This window comes from Piliocolobus tephrosceles, chromosome 16, assembly GCF_002776525.5.
Source record: "Piliocolobus tephrosceles isolate RC106 chromosome 16, ASM277652v3, whole genome shotgun sequence".
NCBI lineage: Eukaryota > Metazoa > Chordata > Mammalia > Primates > Cercopithecidae > Piliocolobus > Piliocolobus tephrosceles.
In genome coordinates this window covers 27329830-27353396 of record NC_045449.1, presented here as the reverse complement: position 1 = coordinate 27353396, position 23567 = coordinate 27329830, and the positions used below count along the sequence as shown (strand labels likewise).

General features: G+C 40.1%; 1 protein-coding gene across 3 annotated transcripts in view; it reads left to right on the top strand.

The window, feature by feature from the left end:
- Positions 1-23567, top strand: part of MYO1D (myosin ID) — a 379960-nt gene that overhangs the window by 201224 nt on the left and 155169 nt on the right. For all 3 annotated transcript variants that reach the window (XM_023182884.2, XM_023182886.3, XM_023182885.3), the window contains exons 17-19: positions 9359-9582; positions 14025-14169; positions 14699-14803. In XM_023182884.2, coding sequence (XP_023038652.1) covers positions 9359-9582; positions 14025-14169; positions 14699-14803 — 474 coding nt within the window. The remainder of the gene's footprint in view (positions 1-9358; positions 9583-14024; positions 14170-14698; positions 14804-23567) is intronic.

Genomic DNA, 23567 nt, shown 5'->3' with positions numbered 1-23567 from the left:
TTTTGACAATCTAGAGAACTAGTCAAAATTGAGATTATTTGCAAACAACTAAAGCAAATGTATACTGTGTTATTTTTATGGAGTACTGTGTGTTTTGAATGCTAGGCATTTGTCACACAGGTCAAAGCCTGACCTGTACTCTTTACCAGGTGGTAAACCACCTCGGTATCAGACAGAGGTACACCTGGGGATGGTAGAGGCTATAGGAGTCTCCTCAAAAAGCTCAAATATTGCCAGACACCACTTGGATCTGCTCAGATGCTCAAACACTTGACCAAAGCTTTGTAGTTCTACATCAAAATGCAGTTTAAAGATAGTCTTGAGAGATTTTGAAGATGAATTACCAAGTTTTTACCTCCTGTTTTAAGAAAACCAAACCAAACCAAAGACAGCAGTCACTTTCCTACAGCTCCACAGAGTATTTACACGACTGAATCCTGGAAGATCTGTCAGAATTACCTAACCTATTATCTGGAGTAATTTTATTTTCATTTGTCTGCAAAATAATTGCAATTTGGGTTTCAATAGTGTCGATGTTGGACTGTTTTTCTGATAGTAATTGACCAAAAGGTTCAATTACTTCTTGAAGTAACAGTTTTAAGGAGGCTGTCAGATCATGTCATCATCACAGTGAAGAAATCATTAATAGGCAGCAATTGTGTGCACTAAAGAATTGCAAGGTTAATGAATCTGGACAAGGCTATATATATAAAATGGGCATGTCCTAAAGGAAGGTTCACGGGTCAATTAACTCGGCAAGTTAGTCTCCCAGACCAAGGTAAGACAGCTCAGGGGTGGTCACTTCTAAATTATGTTCCACCAAGCATATACCAGTACCACCACCTGCAATAGTTCAGTTCATCAGGATAGCTTGTAATGATCAGACTCACATGTACTTTTTGTGTGTGTGTGTGGCTCTTCATTTTATTGATTTTTACATTTCTTTATTGACTAAAGATTTGGTTCTTTTGTGTCTTAGATTTCTCCTATGTCTTCCAAAATATTATTAATTTATCTGTAAAACGAAGGAATTTTGCGTCAGGAATTATGCTAATAGCCTATAAGTTATATTCAATGGATTGTATTTTCTTCTTGGTACATATTAACCTGCTATTCTGGTAAAAACATGAGCACCAGCATTTTAAAAATAGCACATCAAGTCTTTATTCATTTTGTCCCTTATAGAGATAGAAGAGAAAGATTTTTCTTTCTCTGAGTCTTCCTTTAAAATAGCTCTTAGAAGGGGCCACGCCCTTCATCAATAAATCATGGAATATCCCAAATTGAATGCGACTGTCATATTCTAAATTTGATGGAATGTGTGCGTACCAAATTTTGTATATTTACAATTTGCTCAGAGTTCATTCAACCAGAGTTCATTATTTACATAAATAAACCCCCCTTTACCATAACTTTTTAACAACCATAAGGTGTCAGAACTCTTTGCCCAAATAACCATATGGGGAACTTAAAGGTAGAAATGGAAGAAAGATGCTTCTAAAAATTGTCCTTAGGCAGGGAGGACCTGAGAAGCTGGGAGCTGAAACGTTGAATGATTCTGTTTGTGGAAACCAAGAGAATGTCTAATTCAGAGCACCAGGGAGCTATGAAATAGGGATTTGTATTGACAACAAGACAGGAAGAGCCCCAACACCCATAATGACTAGAATTTTGAAAAACAAAACATGGGGAACTAGGAGAAAAAAGGAAAGCTGACCTGTGTTTGATTCTGAGACTAAACGGAAGATACGTAATTGCCCTACTTCTTAATAGACTATAACCTAGAATCCTACTTTTTTTGCAAAGTTTAATGACTGTTAGATGTTGCTTTGAAACATCTGACCACTAAAGAAGTATGGACCAGAAGAAAAAATGGTAGAATTAAGTTGGCATTATGAAACATCTGGTTAAACATGACAGTTGTGTTTATATCCACTCTCTTAACATCTCGAAAAGAGCAGAAAAGGAATAAAAAGTGGATAAACCTACGAGGACAAATAGTACCATAGTAGAAACAACGGCAGGCAAGAGGTGTCAGCATCAGTTTAGAAGTAAGTAAATGAGTGGTTACTCCCAGGCAAGTGCCTGCAGAGAACAAGGCAAACAGGCAAGCCAGTTCATCTGACCGTAGGGCTGTAGAAAGATTCTAGACTGGGAAGGACTGGGTGCCTCTCTAGGTAGGGATGAGGGGTGGCCCCTGACAGAGGAGGTTGGTTAAAATCTATGTAAGGAGGAATTAGACACTAGGTCTCTCCCCAGACCTCACAAAGCTAAGGGACTACCTCAGCCTCATTCTGATAGATGGCAAGAAGTTTCCTGTCTGAGTAAATTGAACAGGATTTAGAGAAGTTCTGAACTTAGGGACGCCAGGCTCAGTGGAGGAGAGGGGTCAGGTATTATATTGAGACCAAGGATATTAAGTGAAAGTATAGATACTGAGGAGTAAGATTCCCCCTATCACCCACCCCAGACCCCTTCACTCTGAGGATTCTGGCAAGAAAGAGAAAACACTTCATGATCCTGACATTCTGGGGTTCCCCACAGATGGCTACTCCCAACCTAATCACCCTGTACTGAAGTTCCCCATCCATGAAGCACTTATACAGAGCTTCCAAGGGCTGTTCACCCTTCAGTGTGAGTGGAGGGCCAACGATCCCTATACATTTGAGGAAGCCTTGGGCAAGGCCAAGACTAAGACAAATAGGAAAATTGGGGATTTAGAGGTAACAGGTGCAACACAAGGAACAGTGCAAAAAATAAAACCATAAGTTATATACTCAGAGGCGTGATGAGATGTTGCATTCATAAAGTAAGAGCAACATGCTTTTAAAAGAAATACTACAAGAGCAGGGATAAGCTCTTGAAGATGGAAAACATGACAGCCGAAGTGAAAGATTCAATATCAGGCTTGGAAGATGAAGTAGAATACATTCATTCATTCATTCAGCAAATATTATTAACTAGGTCCTTGGCATTGTTCCAGACAGTGAAAATACATCAGTGAGCAAAACAGATAAAGACCCCCAGCCTAGTAGCCCTTAAATTCTAGTGGGCGAGAGCATAAACACCCCAATAATATGTAAGTTACATGATATGTTGGAAGGGATTGAGTGCTGGGGGAAAAAGAAAAAGCAGAGCATGTTAAGGAGAATCAAGAGTGCTTGGGGGCAGTCGCAGGGAGGTGAAGACAAGTTGAACTTTTAAATAAGGCCAGGGCTGGCCTCCCTTGAGAAGGTGACGACTGAGCAAAGATGCAGAGAGTGAGGAAGTCAGCCATCTGATGGCTGGGAGCAGATTATTCCAGGCAGACGGAGCAACTAGCACAAAGGCCCTGAGACAAGAGGGTGCCTGGCCTGTGTAGGGTCCAGCAGGGAGGCCAGTGTGGCGGGAGCGAGCAGGGGAGAGGACAGCGGGAGATGAGGCAAGGAGGAGACAGTATCAGACCACATAGGGCCATGAGCGCTGTAGGAAGGACTTTGGCTTTTCTGCTCAGGGAAATAGCCACTGCAGAGTTTGAGCAGAGAAGTGACATGATCTGACTTTGGTCTTAAAAGGATCACTCTGGCTGCTGTGTTGATAATTGGCACCTTGGTTGCAAGGATGTGTGCAACGCCATGCCAGCATTCTCTGTTTATACCTGAGTTTTTCCCTCTGAGCAGGCGTCTCTGTTTGCTGCTGTCCTCTTTTCTGAGAAATGGTCCCTCGCTTGCTCCTCTGTCAGTATGCTGTCTACCTGATATCCTCTACTGACTTCACCTCGCAGGTCCCAGCGTGTGTCCTTCGGCTCCCGCTCCTCTGGCCTCGTATCCTAAAGCACGTAACATCTGGCTGGTTCTACTTTTGTGTTAATATTGTCTGAAGCAGGGCCCCTTTTGGCTCCTTTGTTGTTTGTTGAACCTCTCAGGCATATGCAAATAAGTATTAAGCACTTGTTTTTTAATATAACATTTAATTTTCTGCTTTCTGAAGCTTTGTCATCAGGCATAGTCCTTTACAAACGAAAGCTTTGTGTGACTTTCGACAAACTCAACAGTTTAAGCTGCTTTAAACAAAGAGAGAAAACAGGAAAATCTATCTTATACCTTAAATTCCAAACCTGCAGACCCTTGGTGAGAAAACCAGCCAACAACCTCCTGCCACACATACACACAGACTTTTATGGAAGCATATCTATTTAAACCAAATATGCTTAGATTATAAGGAAAAATGCATGAATCATTTTTCCTGTAAATCATTTTCCTCTGTAGTTTTCAATGCTTGTCCTTTGATGTTAAAAAATAGAGCCTAAGGGACTTCTGATAAAGTTGGTGATATAACTGCAGGTTCACAAAATTTCCTTCCCACAGACTTGTGTAAGATTAACAAATATCAAATGTAAAAATAACAAAGAATATGCCATCGACCCTGAAACCAAGAAAAGGTTCCAACTTTATACCATCAACTTTGAGAAGTGTCATCCAAAAAAAGAAAACTTGGGCCAAATTGAAAGAAGATGCTTTTAAAAAATCGATATATTCTTCAAAGAGAAGAATGGAGCATGGAGAAGTACAGGGAGGAAATTCTGAAAAGTCGCTTTGCTTTTGAAGGTGCTACATTCAGTGTAAAGGTGTACCAGAGGGAGGGCTTAGAATAGCCCACACCTTCGTCGGGGACTCTCTTTCATCAAGAAGACTTCTTTCAGAAGTAAAAATGGCCTTCTTTCACAGGCCATTTTTCTTGCCTCTGATATATCAATAAGTGGGTGTAAAATGAGGAAAGCATCTGCAAGCAATGATTATTACAGCCAAACCAAGGAAAAGCTCCATTAGACATGAAAAAGGAACACTTAGCCCCATAACAAGCCAAAAGCCTCCGATACAACCCAGATTTGGTGAAGCAGACCTCTGATGCGTTTAATTCATAGGATGAAGTAAAGACCCCAATGGCAGTTACTTAAAGCCCCTGCATGCTGTCCTCTCCTCTTAGGCAACTAAATGACTGGATAAGGTATATAAACCGTGGACACCAGTCCATAATATAGGTGGAAGAATAAAACAGTATCAACTCAGGCACTGTCTGGGGGCAAATGGCAGACTGAGAAAGAATGGCTTACATTTACTAAACAGTTTTCAGGTCACACTGACAAGTGACGGAGGCAAAAAATCTGCACATATGAAAAAAGAAAGTAGCACAATTGCCAGGAGTGGTGGCTCACACCTATAATCCCAGCACATTGGGAGGCCGAGGCGGGCAGATCTCGAGGTCAGGAGCTTGAGACCACCCTGGCTAACACAGGGAAACCCCATCTGTACTAAAAATACAAAAAAAATTAGCCGGGCGTGGTGGTGGGCGCCTGTAATCCCAGCTACTGGGGAGGCTGAGGCAGGAGAATGGCGTGAACCCGGGAGGCGGAGCTTGCAGTGAGCCGAGATCGCGCCACTGCACTCCAGCCTGGGCGACAGAGCGAGACTCCCATCTCAAAACAAAAGAAAAGAAAGTAGCACAACCCACAACCCAATAAAGAATAGACTTTAAAATAGTCGTAACAGCCTATGCTTATTGAGCACTGACTACTCACCAGGCACTATTTTAAATGTTGTGTATGTATGAACTCCATTAATCCTCATAACACCACAGGGTAAGCATCATTATTATCCCCATTTTACAGCTAAGAAAACTAAGGCACAGAGGAGTTAGGAAGCTTGCCCAAGTTTACACAGTTCTTTTTTTCTTTTTCTTTTGAGACAGGCTGCAATGCAATGGTGCAATCTCAGCTCACTGCAACCTCTGCCTCCCAGGTTCAGGCGATTCTCCTGCCTCAACCTCCTAAGTAGCTGGAATTACAGACGTGCACCACCACACCTGGCTAATTTTTTTTGTATTTTTAGTAGAGACGGGGTTTCACCATGTTGGCCAAGCTGGTCTGGAACTCCTGACCTCGTGATCCGCCCACCTCGGCCTCCCAAAGTGCTGGGATTACAGGCATGAGCCACTGCGCCCCACCTGCGCAGCTCGTAAGAGTGGGACCAGGACTTGAAAACAGGCAGTCTGAGTCCAGAGCTTGTTCTCAACTACTCTGCTTCTATAACTCAAGAAACAGACAACATTTTAGGCAACTGCTTTTTACTTTCAAGGAAATTTAAGAGAATAGAAATGTGTTGGCCATACACCTTTTCTTGAAAGCTACTGGGCACGGGATGGTGGGGGAGAACTCAGATCCAACATGGAAGAGTAATTTTAAAAGTCCCAGGATAGGGAACTGTTCGGTGGATACAGGGAATATCGAAGAAAAAGATTCAGTTAATGTGCTCGACGAGTAAAAAAATTACTGCTAATCATTTGATGGGTCTGTAAGAGCATTTGGCAAAAATTAGCAGTAGGTTTATAGTAAATAAAGCAAATTTTAAAAACAAGGCAGTTACTAATGATAGCTAAAAACAAATACAATAAAGAAAGAACATTCATACTTCTTAGCACAGCAATGAACCAAATATATGTGTAATATATAACACAATGCAATATAACATATACATATCATATGTAAATTATTCAATGTATAATAGAGTTAATATATGGAATGTAAACATACTTTATCATTGGGAAGATAGACAAGAAGAAAGAATGATGGTGGGAGAGCTAAGTCTCCATCTTGTGTGATTTGGATAGTGTCTAAAAGGATCAACCAAGAAATCATAGTATATGTAGTTTTTGGGGGGGTATCTTTTTTGGGGGTGTGGTCAGGGTCTCACTTCCATCACCCAGGCTGGAGTACAGTGGTGCAATCTTGGCTCACTACAGCCTCAACTTCCTGAACTCAGGCAATCCTCCCACCTAAGTCTCCCAAGTAGCTGGGACTACAGGTGCACACCACCACACCCGGCTGATTTTTCTGTATTTTTAGTAGAGACAGAGTTTCGCCATGTTGCCCAGTCTGGTTTCGAACTCCTGGGCTCAAGTGATCCTCCCACCTCAACCTCCCAAAGTGCTAGGATTACAGGCATGAGCCACCGCACCTAGCCATAGTATTTATAAATATGACAGTAAATATGGAAGAAGCATTTAAAATAGTTTGTGTGGATTGAGACTGGAGGTAGGGAGGTGGGTTTAGAAGGGTGAAGAGAAGGGCTACTGTGTTTTTTATATGCATTTTTGTGCTGTTTGGTTTTTTCAACTATTAAAAACCTAAATAAGCCAACACAGATGAAATTATAAAGGTTGAAGGCCGGGCGCGGTGGCTCAAGCCTGTAATCCCAGCACTGTGGGAGGCCGAGACGGGTGGATCACGAGGTCAGGAGATCGAGACCATCCTGGCTAACACGGTGAAACCCCGTCTCTACTAAAAAATACAAAAAAAAAATAGCCAGGCGAGGTGGCGGGCGCCTGTAATCCCAGCTACTCGGGAGGCTGAGGCAGGAGAATGGCGTGAACCTGGGAGGCAGAGTTTGCAGTGAGCTGAGATCCGGCCACTGCGCTCCAGCCTGGGCAACAGAGCGAGACTCCGTCTCAAAAAAAAACAAAAAAAAAAAAAAGAAATTATAAAGGTTGTCAAAAAAAAAGACCCCCTTGATAAAGTAGGTTTCTTGTAAAAGAAAGAAACTACCGCTTAAAAAGTACTTATAAAATGTTCTTTTCAATTTGCTAAAGAATCGAACCAAAAACATTCTAATAGGAAGCTCTATAAAACACTTCTTGAAAATTAAAGATTGATATCCTATATAGATGTGGCTCCAAGGAGTCTTAAATTCCTCCCAATTAAAAAAAAAAAAAAAAAAAGCAACAAACAGTAGGAAACTTAAAAATGTGTTTTGTTTAAGAAACTAAATCACATACTTTTACCCTGTAATTGTATTTTTTTGGTTTTTCAAGATACTAAAGAAGGGAGCTTTATTTTTGCACTTGGGTGGAGGCGTAACAAAGCCATCTGTACAGTGGATTTGGCTACAAGGAAGGGAGCCATTTTGACTAAAAAGGGCTGCTGTACTGACGCCACATGAGATGACGAGTTAGTTTTTATTGCTTCATTGTCTTTAAACATTCTATTTATATGTGGACTCTAGATTACCATCACAAATTGCCCATGTGTCATGTTTCCCTTAAATATTACGGTTTTTCTTGACCCACTGGGGTCCCTTGATGATCTTCTTGCACGTAGTGTGCAAACAAATCTATATTGTGCAGCAGGCTGAAAAGGGAGAACACTGCAAGCACATGGTGTACTTTAGGAGTCCGCATGAGGACAAACCTAAAACAACTGAGTCAAATGAGGCATTGCGCAAGTTTTGCTGAGAGGAATTGGTGGGCACAGATGGGGATTTTTGAGAAGAAATAAAAGAAACCTGAGGGAGTCTGCAGAACCCATACTGTGGGCTTTGAACTAGTGGTTGAAAATCTTGGCTCTGAAAGGCCAGGGACTAGGGAGGGAAATAATACAATCAACCTAAGAGTTGGAACAGTTATTTAAGTAGCAGCAAACAATATACTGGGGCATGATGGCTATGTGTACAAGGAGTTCATTGAAGAAAGCAACTAGGGTTGTTTGGCATCTTGGAGACTGGTAGCAGAAAGGGAAAGAAAGGGATTTACACTTCCATATTGTGGAAGAAGGAGTAAAGTGGTGGTGGAGAGGATATATAGGGGAAGAGCCAGTGATTAATTGAAGATCACACCAAATTTGTTTTTGCTTGAGAAGTTGAGAAATATGGGCACCTGACAAAGGTCCTGAAAAAAGTAAGTATCTCTGACTTTGCCATGCTTGGATGAAGTTGGCATTGAGACGTTTATAGTGTCATTGATTTCTGAGCACTGAAAAACTTTTAACAAAGTTTCACGTGAGATTAGTACGTAATCTGATTTACCCTTTCCCCATGAATCCTTGAGAGTTTACGTGGTGCCACGCAAGAGTAGGTGCACAGGCTGTGTGTAAATCAGTTTGTAAATCCAAAGTGGCGTTACCCCAGTGGCCAGCATGTATAATCTGTGTAAAGTTAGGTTTCACAAGAAAACTATAGATGCTTATGGCATGATGTTCTGACTCATCTCACTTCCCTTCAGCATTCCTAAAATATTTATCCAAAGATATTTGCATTTTGGCTTTCTTCTTTTCATGACAGTAAAGTTAAAACAGGACTCAGCTTCAGGCTCAGCACACACTTCAGTGTAGAATAATGAGCAGCTAGACAGCTGAAACAAAATGACTGACGTGACTCCCCACGCCATCTGTTGGTGGCAGGTGGAACTGACATGCTTTGGCTCTGGCTGATTTGTGCACACTTGCAAGTTGCCTGGTTGAGTTTGTAAGTAGAGGAGCTGCTATAATGTCAAAGACATCCACAACTCAGCCAGCCAACAGTATTTTCCTTTTTCTTTCTCTATTGTGAAGGTGTGGCGGGGCACCCTGGCCCGCATGCGGTACAAAAGAACCAAGGCAGCTCTGACTATAATCAGGTACTACCGGCGCTACAAAGTGAAGTCATACATCCACGAGGTGGCCAGACGCTTCCATGGCGTCAAGACCATGCGAGACTACGGGAAGCACGTGAAGTGGCCAAGCCCTCCTAAAGTTCTTCGCCGTTTCGAAGAGGCCCTGCAGATGATTTTCAATAGGTAAGGACGTGTTGCTGTGTGCTGCATCCATTTATGGTGGCAGTTAGTACTATGCAAAGTCACAAGTCTGAGACTGTGATATTGGCTCAGCTATTTGCTGTTATGACATTTACCTTTACCTATGTTTTCAGTTTTGTAGATTTGGCTTTCAAAGAGCATCTGCTTACCCCTCAAAATAAAGGAACTGTCAATTTGTTTTTCCGGTAGCAGCTGACAGCAATGTGCCACAACCCCTGGACACAAGCCATAGTTAAGATAAGCTACTAGCATGCTGTTTCTACTTTCTTTTATTAGCTAAAAATAAAACCACCACACATAACTCAAACTAGAAAATCCATTAATCCTTTCAAAGCAGTGCTTCTCAATTCTGCTGCACCTTGGAATAACGAGGAGTTTAGGAAATATGCCAGCACCCAGGTTCTACCACCAGACAGTCCTGTTTAATGGTGCTGGGGGGGGTGGGGCCCAGGCAGAGGCCCTTTTTTAAAGTTTCCCACGTGATTTTAAAGTGCAGCCAAAGGGGAAAATAACTGTTTTTAGAGCGAGCTGTCTTTTAAATAAATAAAAACCCATGTAAAATTTGGTACCTTTCCAACTGGTCTTTATTTTTTTATAACCTGCCGTGGATCTGAGTGTGTAGTTATTTTCTCCTCGCTTTTTGAGCTTATTTATTGCCAGTATACACCAGATATATTTAGTTCTGTCTTAGATACAGCCATCTAGTCACATAAACTAAGCTACTTCTTCTCAAATAGTCATTTTATCATGATACTCCATAAAGAACACTTTCAACTAATTGATATGCAGAATGTACAAGAACTAATGTATAATTTTGTGCTAAATCAGATTTTACCTTCTTTAGATGTTGCTCTAAATATAATTGATGGAAGGTATCAAAAGATAAAGGAAAATGCATGGAAGATAACTCTTTAATATATATCTCATATGCTTTTTTTAAAAAAGAAATAATTGCTCATAAGAAGAAAAAAGTACAGAATTACTGAAAACAAAAGTACCTGAACCTTCAGTTCTCAGATATAGTACTATAAATAATTAGTTTTTAATCTTGGCAGGCTTTTTACATAGGCACATATGATATGGGCAAGATTATATGTAGGCTATATGACTTTACTTAAAAATAAGTCTTGAAGATCTGTCCATGGCAATAAAGATCTGTGTAAGATTTTTAAGAGCTGCAGGAGATTGTTATTGATTTTGATTAGATTGCACTACCGCCTATACAGTCTTCTTTTTAGATTTTGAGGTTTTACTTGTGGCCTAGAATTGATTGATTTGTACAGAATTCAATGTACTTATTCAGCAAATACTTACTGAATGCCTGCTGTGTTACAGGCACTGACCTAGGTTTCGGGGATATGGTGACAAACAAGAAAGATGTGAAAGACAGTCCCAGTCTTCCCAGGCCTTATAGTCAATGGCATTTGAAAATAACAGGTCTGCTACATTTGTTCTGTATATGCACACGTGCGTGCACAAATGCACACTCGCACGCGCACACACACTCTGAATTTTGCCAGTTGTGTCCATCTAGTCCAGGGGTCTGCGAACTTCTTCTGAAAGGGCCAGATATTAAGTATTTTAGGCTTTGTAGGCTACAGATGGTCTCTGTCACATATTCTTCATTGTTTTGTTTTGGTTTTGTTAAATATGTAAAAATGTAAAAACTATTCTTAGCTTGTGGGCAGTACCAAAACAGACCATTGGCCAGATTTGGCATAGACTATAGTTTGCCAACCCCTGATCTAGTCACCATCAGGAGTTTTTTGATCTGTGGAATACAGAGAGAGATATATTAAAGAATTCTACTGTGATTGTAGCATTCTTGTGTTTGTTTTTCTAAAATCTCAATGTGCATCTAATCATGTTTAAGTTCACTCTTGTTCTTCACAGTAAGTCTTTTTAATTGAGCCTTCTCCATGCCCAGCTTTGTCCCCTTTTCATGTCATTGAGGCTGGTGATTTTTATGGCTGCAGCTGTTGTTGGCTACATGTATTTATAGACAGCAGTTTGCTTGATTAGGATGAGAAGCATGGGTGACTTTCTCCATGGTTGTGTAGGTCAGGTCCTGACTCCCCCAGTGTGCTGCTGTGGCCTTTGGAGTCAGTCAGGGACAGACTTTGTCCTGAGCCACTGTGGGCAGTGAAGACAGGACAGGCTGACCAGGTTTGTAGACTGGAAACAGACCAGTAGACAGAGCAAAGATGTCTGTCCACTAGTCATGAAATTTGGAGACCAAGGGCTGATTCGAGAAGTTGCTTAGGAAGCCACTGAGTATTGTAAGACCCACCTGGCACAGGGTCCTTGACTTTGACCACCAACTGCTCTAAGCCTGTCACTCTTCCAGTCTCTTCTGGAATGATCTTAGGACAGTCTGTCTTGTTGGAGTGTTGGTTGTCCATAGGAAGTAAAGAAGAGGATTCCACTGTTCTGTTGAGCCATTACTTCTTCACGGTTGTTGCTTTGGCAGCCTACTATCTCTGACGCACATGTGACCTGCCTCACTGCAGCCAGCCATTCCATGTGCAGGGAACAGGCACAGCTCTCACCTTAAAATCCTTCACCTCCTGCCCTTGCTACTAGTCCCTGCCACTTCAGGCTTCAGGATTCTCATCTCTGCCTGAGGGGTTCTCTCCTTCCACTGAGTGCTCTGCCCGGAGTTAGCCGCTTCCCCATCAGCTGGATCCCACCTGCTTTGTATCTTCAGAAAGTCATTACACTTTCTACTTCATTGACATCATTCCCATTTTCTGGTGTTGTTATAAATTTTTCCTTATTTTTATATTTATTTGGTTATTTCACTGGGAATTTTCCATTTTAGTAAATCTCATTCTATGGAAACAAGTTTGAGAACAACTGGCCTTGATTATTCATCTGATTAAAAGGAAGTTCTCGGTTTGCTTCCAACCTCCCTGCTTCAAGCTCCTGTGTCAGAAAAGAGGATATAAGCATCGTGTAGGGCTAGGATGCTGCCAAGAGCATAAGAGAACTTGTACCTGTTTCTTCCCAATCAGGAACAGGTTATTTTTGGTTTAAGCTTTCAGTTGCTTAGCCAAAAAATCTTGGAGTTGTCCTTAAATCCTCTCTGGCCCCCAGATCTAATCCATTGTCAAATTCTATTTGTTCTTTCTTCAGAAATATCCAGAACCAACACTCATCTCCACCTCCACCTCCACCTCCCTGATCCAAGCCACCTTGCTGTAGCACGTGTGTTACGGAAATAGCCATCTAACAGGTCTTCCTGTTCCCAGCCTACAGCAACCACAATGATCCTTTTAAAGCATGAGTCGGGTCATGTCCTGTCTTTATTCCAGAACTTCCAATGGCTTCTCATCTCATTCAGAGGAAAGGCCAAAGTCCTGATCATGGTCTCTTGGCTCTGTGGATTCTGACCCTGACTCTCCCAGCTCCTTACACTGCTCCTCTAACGCACCAAGCAAGCTCACATCCCAGAGCCTTTGCACTTGCTGTGTTCTCTTCTCTTCCTGGAACGCTCTGGCTCAGGTCTCCATATGACCAGCTCCCTCACGTCCTGTAGATCTCTGCTCATCTATCCTTATCAGTGGTCCCTGCCCAGACCACCCCATATAAACCACACCTGCTCCTCTTTCCCTCTTCCACACTCCCTGTCCTCCTTGCCTTACCTTCACCATCCTACATACTATATGTCTACTCATATATTTGCTGCCTGTCACTCCTCTCCAGAGTGCAAGCCCCTAGCAGAACGGACCTTTGTTTAACTTATTACTGTGCCCCCACTGCCTAGAACAGCACCAGGAGTTTAGCAGGCACCTAGAAAACCTTCGTCGAATGAATGAATGATGAATCCAATTTTCTGTGCCCTAAATATAAATATTATGAGAGCCCATGTATCACTAAGTTCTAGTTGCTTTCAAAACACACAAACAACAAAGCAAGTTTTAGAAAAGATCTGTCTACATAAAATGATATGTATTTTAGCAACTTCTGTGTGTATTTTGGAGGCATTTTACTTTTTTTAGCATGCCAGTACTTTGATTTCATTCTACTTAATGACAGCTTCAGTTATTTTTGAGAATGCATGGAGCCCAGGCACGGTGGTGGCTCATGCCTGTAATCCCAGCACTTTGGGAGGCCGAGGCAGGCAGATCACTTGAGGTCAGGAATTCAGGACCAGCCTGGCCAACATGGCAAAACCCCATCTCTCATAAAAATACAAAAATTAACCAGGCATGGTGGCACACACCTGTAATCCCAGCTACTCAGGAGGCTGAGGCAGGAGAATCGCTTGAACCCGGGAGGCAGAGGTTGCAGTGAGCTGAGGTCATGCCATGCACTCCAGCCTGGGAGACAGAGGGAGACTCAACACAAATAAAAGAGAGAGAGAGAGAGAATGCATGTGATTGCATTTCTAAAGTCTAAACATGTTGTCTATTTACTTGTAGATGGAGAGCATCCCAGCTCATCAAGAGCATTCCGGCCTCAGACCTGCCCCAGGTCAGGGCAAAGGTTGCAGCCATGGAAATGCTGAAGGGTCAAAGGGCTGACCTCGGGCTCCAGAGGGCCTGGGAGGGCAACTATCTTGCTTCAGTAAGTCCAAGGGAACAAAGTGAAATCTACTCCTACTTCCTCTACAGAAAAAAGAAAAGAACATTTCTCCAGAGAATTTGCAGAAAGAATAAAACACCTTTAGAAACTAAATAATTTCTATGAGATACTAAAACATTTTATTGCTTCTAAATGTACAGTATTTGATGTTTGTCCCATGTGAAAAAGGGTTCTCTGTGTTGTATCCATATGTATTAAATACACTCTATAACCTGGCCTTTGACCACTTAAACCTTTCCTTATATCATTTAGTGACGATTTTTTAATTACTATCTTTATATTAATTATTCCCAGACCTACACTTTATCCTCTCTCCCATTCCTTATTTTACAATTTTTATAGGATCTTTGATGTTACAACAGCCGTTAGTAGCTTACCATCTGGGGTGAGGAGATAAAGAGCGCATGTGTGAAACTATATAAGGATAGTTATAAAGCAGTACACTGAAAGACTGCCTTTCCTTCTACAATGCTAAGCATACTCATTTTGTCTTGTTTCCTTTTTCTTTCAGAAGCCAGATACACCTCAGACCTCAGGCACTTTTGTCCCTGTTGCTAATGAATTGAAACGGAAGGACAAATACATGAATGTCCTCTTTTCCTGTCATGTCCGTAAGGTAAGGCAAGCTTGAACCAGATGATCTTGGAAACGAAAGACTGATTCAGATGAAACTCACTTAAGTAAGCCTGTAATAAAACATAACAGTAGGTACATAACTAGCTTTATCATCAGTGCACCAGACCTGTCTGTGCTGAGGCATTGTAGGAATGGCTGAGGTGACTACAACTTTACAGTTAGGCTATAAAGCCTTCTCTTTTTTTTTTTTTTGAGATGGAGTTTTACTCATGTTGTCCAGGCTGGAGAGAAATGGCGCAGTCTCAGCTCACTGCAACCTCCACTTCCCAGGTTCAAGTGATTCTCCTGTCTCAGCCTCCCAAGTAACTGGGATTACAGGCATGCACCACCACGTCTGGCTAATTCTGTATTTTTAGTAGAGACACAGTTTCACCATGTTGGTCAGGCTGGTCTCAAACTCCTCAGGTGATTCACCTGCCTCAGCCTCCCAAAGGGCTGGGATTCCAGGACTGAGTCACCATGACCAGCCAATTTCTTTTTAAAACTAGAAGGAAAAAAAACTAGATGGCAGGGACCTCTTTGAAGTCAGGGATTTGTATTTCACTGCATATGTATCTTTCACAGCAGCTGTATATCTGCTTTATATTTAATGGTCATTTTGTACTTTTTATACCTACATTATTTATTTTGTTTTTTTTGAGATGGAGTCTTGTTCTTCACCCAGGCCAGACTGCCTCAATGCAATCTCGGCTCACTGCAAGCTCCGCCTCCTGGGTTCACGCCATTCTCCTGCCTCAGCCTCCTGAGTAGCTGAGACTACAGGCGCCCGCCACCTCGCCCGGCTAATTTTTTGTATTTTTTAGTAGAAATGAGGTTTCACCGTGTTAGCCAGGATAGTCTCACTCTCCTGACCTCGTGATCCGCCTTCCTCAGCCTCCCAGAGTGCTGGGATTACAGGCGTGAGCCACTGCGCCCGGCCTATACCTACATTATTTCTATAAAACAGGGTTTGGGAGAGGAAGAACTGAGTTTTAAAAAAAAGGAATGGGGCATATTGAGATTTGGAAGGTGAGGGAAAAGTTACATGCTGTGAATGTATTTGCTTGTCTCATGCAGGATTCTTGGGCTGCTATTTACCTGAAGATGATAGCAGTTGGGCAAATGGAAGTTGGGAAATGGAAGGCAAAGGACGTAGATAGTCTTTAAAAAAAAACCTTAAAATACTTGTTTAGAAGAACACAGAAGAATTGAAATTATCATTAAAAGAGTATTTTGTAGAATTATCCAAATACATTTTAAAATATTAAAGAAATCATAATTTTTTTAAATATTGATTTGGTTGATCCAAGAAGAGACAGAAATATGGCAATAGACAAGGAGGCATTGACAAGGAGACATTGTCTATGGCAATAGACAAGAAATATGGCAATAGACAAAGGAGGAATTAAGAAAATTATCAAAGAATTACCTCATTACAAAGGCCCAAGTTTAGGTGATTTTACACGTGCTTCATTTCAGATCTTTTAAAAAATAATAATTACAGTATTATTCAGATCAAAATAATGAAGTATGATTTTTCAACTATAAATTTGGCAGTCTTTAAAGTGTTGATAATAACCAATGTTTGTAAGGATGTAAGAAGACATTTTTGGTAGGAGTATAAGATATAGTCTAAAAATTTAGAGTGGACAATTTGGCAATATCTATGAAAATTTAAAATTCTCATACCACTTAATCTAAGAATTCCACAACTCATATTTACCCTACAAATATATCTGCACAGATACCCAGAGAGAAAGATGTACAGGTTTGTACATTGTAACAGCCAGAAAAACTGGAAAAAATGTGAATATGTATCAATAGGTAATTAGATTAATCAATTGTGTATGTACACAGTAATATATAGTGATATTATTTAAATGAGCGAGAGGCCAGGCGTGGTGGCTCACGCCTATAATCCCAGCACTTTGGGAGGCCGAGGCAGGTGGATCACGAGGTCAAGAGATGAAGACCATCCTAGCCAACATGGTGGAACCCCGTCTCTACTAAAAATACAAAAAAAATTAGCTGGGTGTGGTGGCGTGCACCTGTAGTCCCAGCTGCTCAGGAGCCTGAGGCAGGAGAGTTGCAGTGAGCCGAGATCGTGCCACTGCACTCCAGCTGGGCAACAGAATAAGATTCCGTCTCAAAAAAAAAGAAAAAAGTGGGAAAAAGATATATGTGGGGAGAAAAGGACAAAATATGTGAAACAGTGGTTTTCAAGACAGTGGACATCAAGCAAGGAAAGACAGTGTTCCCTGAAATATGAAGAAAAAAATGAGGTGATGAGCCCTGCAATTTACCAGTTTTCTGTCTTAGAGACTTTCTAGTCCCAGGATGAGCAGGCAGGGAAGCCCAGGCAGAGCCCAGTAGACAAAGACAAAGCTTTTCAATAGTGAGAGAGCGACTAAGGCAGCTAGAATTTGCAGAGCAGAGTATCAGAGAGGAGAAAGTTTCACAGAGAGAAAACTCTGAAGATCTGTAGAGGGTTCACTTTGACTGTTCATCTGAGTACTGATCAGCACATACATATGTGTGTATGAGGAAGTAACTCAAGGCTGGGAAACAGCAACCCAAAAGGATTATAGGCAACAATACCCAGTACTCACACAGGGTTGCAAGTAGTGCCTGTTCACACCAGCCAGATTGGAAAACCTTGTGATTTATGAGGCACTGAATAGAGTACTGACAAGAGACTGCCTCAGTAGGGGGTTATAACTATCCCTTGACCAAACACTGTTCTGATCCTACCTAATAAATCTTGAAAGCACAACCAGAGATGATCAAACTGTTCCCAAGTAACCTAACCAGAACAAAGCTCAAAAATGTTTATAGGAATACAAAAATATCCCGCTCACAGAAGGTAAAATTCACAACATATGACATCCACTCAAGTTTCCAAGCATACCAGAGACTACAACTCATAAGGAGAGAGAAAAATTAATCATTCAAACTGACCCAGAACTGATATAGATTATAGAATTAACAGACAAGGTCATTAAAATAATTATTATGATTATATTCCATATCTTCAAAAAGCGAGAGGAAAGCTTGAACATGTTAAATAAACACATGGAAGATTTTTTTAATGACCTGCATGAAGTTGTAGAGATGAAAAATACAATTTCTGGGAGGAAAAAACATACTCAATGGGATTAACAGCAGATTAGTTTTTGTAGAAGAAAAACTAGTGAATTTGAAGATATAGCAATAAAAACTATATTTTTTATTAATAAAAAATTAAACACAGAGAGAAAAATAAAAGGCTAAAACAAAGCATCAGGAAGCTATTAGATGATTTCCTGTGGCCTAATAGAGGAGCAGTTGAAGTCTCTGAGGGAGAGGAGAGGAGAGAAATAAACAATATTTTTTAAAATAATGGTTGATATTTCCCCAAAATTTGATGAAATGTTAAACGCACAGATCCAAGAAGCTCAACAAACACTAAACACAAGAAACATGAAGTAAACTATACTAAGGTAAATTGTGATTAAATTGCTCAATACCAGTAATAAAGAGAAAAAAGACACAGAGGAACAAGGAAAGGATGCATCCAATTTCTTGTCAGAAGCGATACAAGTAAGGAGACAGTGGAGTACTTTAAAGTACTGGTGAAAAAAACAACAACAACTTAGAATTCTATACCCAGCAAATATATCTTTCAGAAACCAAAGTGAAATAAAGACTTTTTCAGACATATCTGAAGATAAACACTATAGGAAATATTAAAGGAAGTCATCTAGACAGAAGGAAAATTACACCACATGAAAATGTGGACATGCACCAAAGAATGAAGAGCAAGGGAAGTGGTAGCTACGTAGACAAATACATGTCTTTTCTTACTTAAATGTCTTTAAAAGATAATTGACTGTATACCAATATTTATGGCAGCATTATCCATAATAACCAACAGGTGAAAGCAATTGAAATGTCCATCGATGGATGAATGAATAAAGAAAATGTGGTATAGACCAGGCATGGTGGCTCACGCCTATAATCCCAACACTTTGGGAGGCCGAGGCGGGTGGATCACTTGAGGCCAGGAGTTCGAGACCAGCCTGGCCAACATGGTGAAATCCCATCTCTACTAAAAATACAAAAATCAAAAATTAGCCGGACGTGGTGGTACAGGCCTGCAATCTCAGCTGCTCGGGAAGCTGTGGCATGAGAATCACTTGAACCCAGTGGGTGGAGGTTGCAGTGAACTGAGATCACACCACTGCACTCTAGCCTGGGCAACAAAGTAAGACTCTGTCTCAAAAAAAAAAAAGAAAAAGAAAATGTGGTATAGCCATACAATGGATAAAAAGCCGTAAATACATGCTACAACCAAGATGAACCTTGATATTATACTAAGAGAAATAACCAGATACAAATGGATAAATATCGTATGATCCCACTTCTATAAGGTACCTAGAATGATCTGATTCTTAGAGACAGAAAATAGAATAGTAGTTCTAGGGGTTGGGGAAAGAGAAGACTGGGGAGTTATTGTTTAATGGGTATAGAGCTTCAGTTTGGAATGATAAAAGTTCTTGAGATAGATAGTGGTGATGGCTGCACAACAATGTGAATGTGCTTAATGCCAATGAAGCATTGACCTATACACTTAAAAATGATCCAAATCGAGAATTTTGTTATGTGTATTTTACCAGAATTTTTTAAATGAAAAATCACAACTGGCTACTTAAACGGAAACAATGATAAAGTAGCATAGAGTTTATAATATATGTAGAAGTAAAATTTATGATAACAATAGCACAAAGATGGGAAAATGGAAATATACTATTGTATGGTTTTTATACCATAAAGTGATATAGTGTCAGGGACTGTGATATGTTATAAATGTATTCTGCAAATCCTAGAAGAACCACTAAAATGGCAATACAAAAAGTTATAATTAATAAACCAACAAAGGAGAGAAATGAAATTATTTTTTAAAAATCTCAATGCAAAAGAAAGCAGAGAAGTGTGGAAAAGGGAACAAAGAGCAAATGGGACAAATAGAAAACAAATTGAAAATGATAAATTTAAACCTAACTGTACTGATAATCACATTAAATGTCAGTGGTCTAAACACACCGCAATTAAAAGGCAAAGATTATGGCTTCTTAGCATGTGGATGTGTGCTCCAACCCCAAAGCTCTCCAAACCCCATAATTTTGAGTTTATGGCGGTTTTATTACACAGGCATGGTTGATGAAATCATTGGCTATGGGTAATTAACTTAATCTCCAGCCCCTCTCCCTTCCATGAAGCTTAAGGGGTGGGGCTGAAAATTCCAACCTTCGAATCATGCATTGGTCTTTCTGGCAACCAGCCCCAATCCTAAAACTATCTAGGAGCTCCTAGTCACCAGTTATCTGATTAGCAGATAGAAACTCTTATGTTGGGAATCTGGGACTAAGACTAAATAAGTATTATAACAAAAGGTGATTCTATAACCTCTGCCACTCATAAAATAACAGGAGTTTTGAGAGATTTGTGTCAGGAACCAGAATGATGAGCAAATATATATATATTTCTTATATCACAATCAGTGTTTGAACATTATAAGGAAGAAGAAAGAGGTCAACTCAACATGATAGAGGCTTGTTTTTTTGTTTTGTTTTTTTGAGACAGTCTTACTTTGTCACCCAGACTGGGGTGCCGTGGCACAATTTCGGCTCACTGCAACCTCCGCCTCCTGGGTCAAGCGATTCTCTTGCCTCAGCCTCCCCAGTAGCTGGAATTACAGGTGCACACCACCATGCCTGGCTAATTTTTGTATTTTTAGTATAGACAGAGTTTCGCCATGTTGGCCAGGCTGGTCTCAAACTCCTGACCTCAAGTGATCTGCCCGTCTAGGCCTCCCAAAGTGCTGGGATTAGAGGCATGAACCACCTGCCCAGTCATCAATGTGATAGAGGCTTTTTAATAAAATAGAGAGCAGCTGGTTACAGTTAGAATGAAATAAATGTCATCATCAAGGAAAGACTGCTGGCAGTATCTTGGGGTGGGTTACCACGCTCCAGAGTTTAGTTCTGAACGCTGAGATTTAGAAACTCTATTTTATAAGTATACCTAGAGTTGATCAGACTATCAAGAAAAGACTTTTGCTAATGAGATTCACACACCCACGCAAGAAATGTATAAGCTATAATGTCAGTTTGTAAATATAACAAAGGAATGTACCATGTCACTGAGTCCTCATATTCACTATCTAGTATACTTTAGTATCAAGCGGCTGGGAAATCAAATTAGTAATCAGAGCAGTTGATCAAAGACAGTAGGATGGTTTTAAGAATTAGGTCATTTACTACAGAAACCCTTGATGTCTCTATCTTTCCAGCAAGGACAATTTTATATCTGACAGAGAACATGTCTACCTGGGTCCTGCTGGATTAAAAACTGAAGCATTCTTATTCATGTCCCTGTATTTCCAAGTTCAAAGCAAAATACTTTGTTCACCCTGTAGCTTAAATACGACTTTAGAAACTGTTCAATCCCAAGGCTATGCCAAGGTAAACTTGATAGGATTTCAGTAAAGCCCTCTTCTTTATGCTTAGATTCTCTCTGAAACAGCCACTTTCCATTAACCACGTTATAAAATGTCCTTTGAGGTGAAAGACTTCTGTAAATAGCTACTTTCACCCATAATGTGTTTTCTCCTTGTCTGCCTCTCCAGATAAACTTTTTATCTGTGGCCCCCTGTGGTACTGACTAAACCTAAAGACAGAGATCACTTGTAGTGTTTAGGGAAAAACAAATGCTAGAGGTTTTTTCCTTTGGTTGAAGATTTTAGTTTTGGATAATGGAAGAAACAAGATGAGGGTTTATCTAATACTGAGTCTGTAATCTAGTTTTTCTATTACTGTATGAATTTAAGTGGAAGAAAAGAGTGCTTTTATGCCATAATTATAAGTCTGGAATTTCTATCTATATGTAGAACTTTTTCCTTTGCCATTTTGATATAGCTAAATTAATGCAGTCTAAGGCTTTTACTTTGTTACCTGATGTCCTTCCCACTCAATTCATATTTTGAGGATAATTTAAGCTGCTGAAACAGAAGGTAAAGATTTGCGATGTGTTCTCTTTAGAAATTACATTTTTTGCATATAAAAATGTAATATTTCCAAACAGTGTTTTCGTACAATTGCTGCTTTGAGGTTTTTGTTTGTTGTTTTTAGATTAACTCAGGAACATATAAAAAGGACATGGGACCTACTTGTTTCGACTCTGGAATGACCTTATGAAATTATGTAACAAGTTTTTTTAAATCATATTCTTTTGCCCTACACTCATATGTTTTTCAACATGATTCCACAAAAGATGACGTGCATGACTTTACTTATTATTGTTTCCTTTCTTTCATATATATATACATATATATATATATATATATTTTTTTTTTTTTTTTTTTTTTTTACAGAGAGAGTCTTCTTCTGTTGCCCAGGCTGTCACTGCAGCCTCAAACTCCTGGGCTCAAGCAATGCTCTTGCCTCAGCCTCCCAAGTAGCTGGGATTAGCTATTATTCAGTGCCTATTTTAGATATTCTCTATGAACTCTAAGATTGATACAAGTGATAGTAAGTGTTCTTCAACATGGGTTTTATAGAACCAGTGTTCTATTGAATATTAGTAGGTGCTGAAAAAGAGTTTCATAGTTAAACGTGTTTTGGAAATACTGGGTTAAACATGCTCTTTAAGTGCAGAATTCTCAGAGCCTTTAATATAGTCGTGGGATGTGAATATCCCTAGTGGAGGCTGTGGTTTGCAGTATTTCTCAAACCAACTTATCCATGGAACCCTTTACTTTCACAAAACCTCACATAAGGCTGGAACAGAACAGCTTAGAAAAATGCTGCTATAGAAGCTCTTCCCTCACTCTGTTTCAAGTTTTCTGACAAGTGCCAATCCTCTGTTATAGCAAAAACTGTTGCTACATAAAGTTATTTGACTAAGGGTAATAATTATTCCACCATATAGATTCTATTTTACTCTTAATTACAGACACCATTTTTGTCAAGTTGAAGACTGAAAAAATGTGCTTTGGTTATAAAGGAAATGTTTAGAGAATTAACTGATTTCTAAAACTATGGGGCAAAGGGAAGAAGATTAACTAAAATTCAAACTAAAATTTAAATTTTAGTTTGCTGTATCCTCCCTATAGCAATATATCCTGCTGTGTTCCATCCTGCCAATCTTAATTTAGTTAGCTAAATAGCCTACCGAAGCTAACCAAGTTTCCAAATTGATCTCTAACCTCTTTGTTTGCATCTTGGAAATAAGAATTTGAAAGAGGGAATGGGGGATATAGATCACAACTATGCCTTCTTTTCTAGTTGAGGAGGGTGTTTTAAGTTTTCGTTTGTTTGTTTGGTTTGCATTCTTTTTCCTTCTAGTTACTGAAAACGTGACATCATAGTGGTTCAAAAATTTTTAGTGCTAGGTACATTGATTAAAATAGTATCAACTCTGGCTGGATGTGGTGGCACATGCTGGTAGTCCCAACAACTCACTGTATGAGCCACTACACTCTATCTTGGGTGACAGAGTGAGACCCTCATCTTTTTTTAAAATACATATGTGTTTATTACCCAAGTCTAAGTAGCTAAATACTTACTTATAAAATGTCCTGTGGTTAATTCTGCTCTTACGAAAAGATTTACCTGAACATGTGAATCTTCTTTGAATTTACCTGAACGTGAGCCTCTATCTAATAAAGTAGCATTCTAAACACACACACACACACACACACACACACACACACACACACACACACA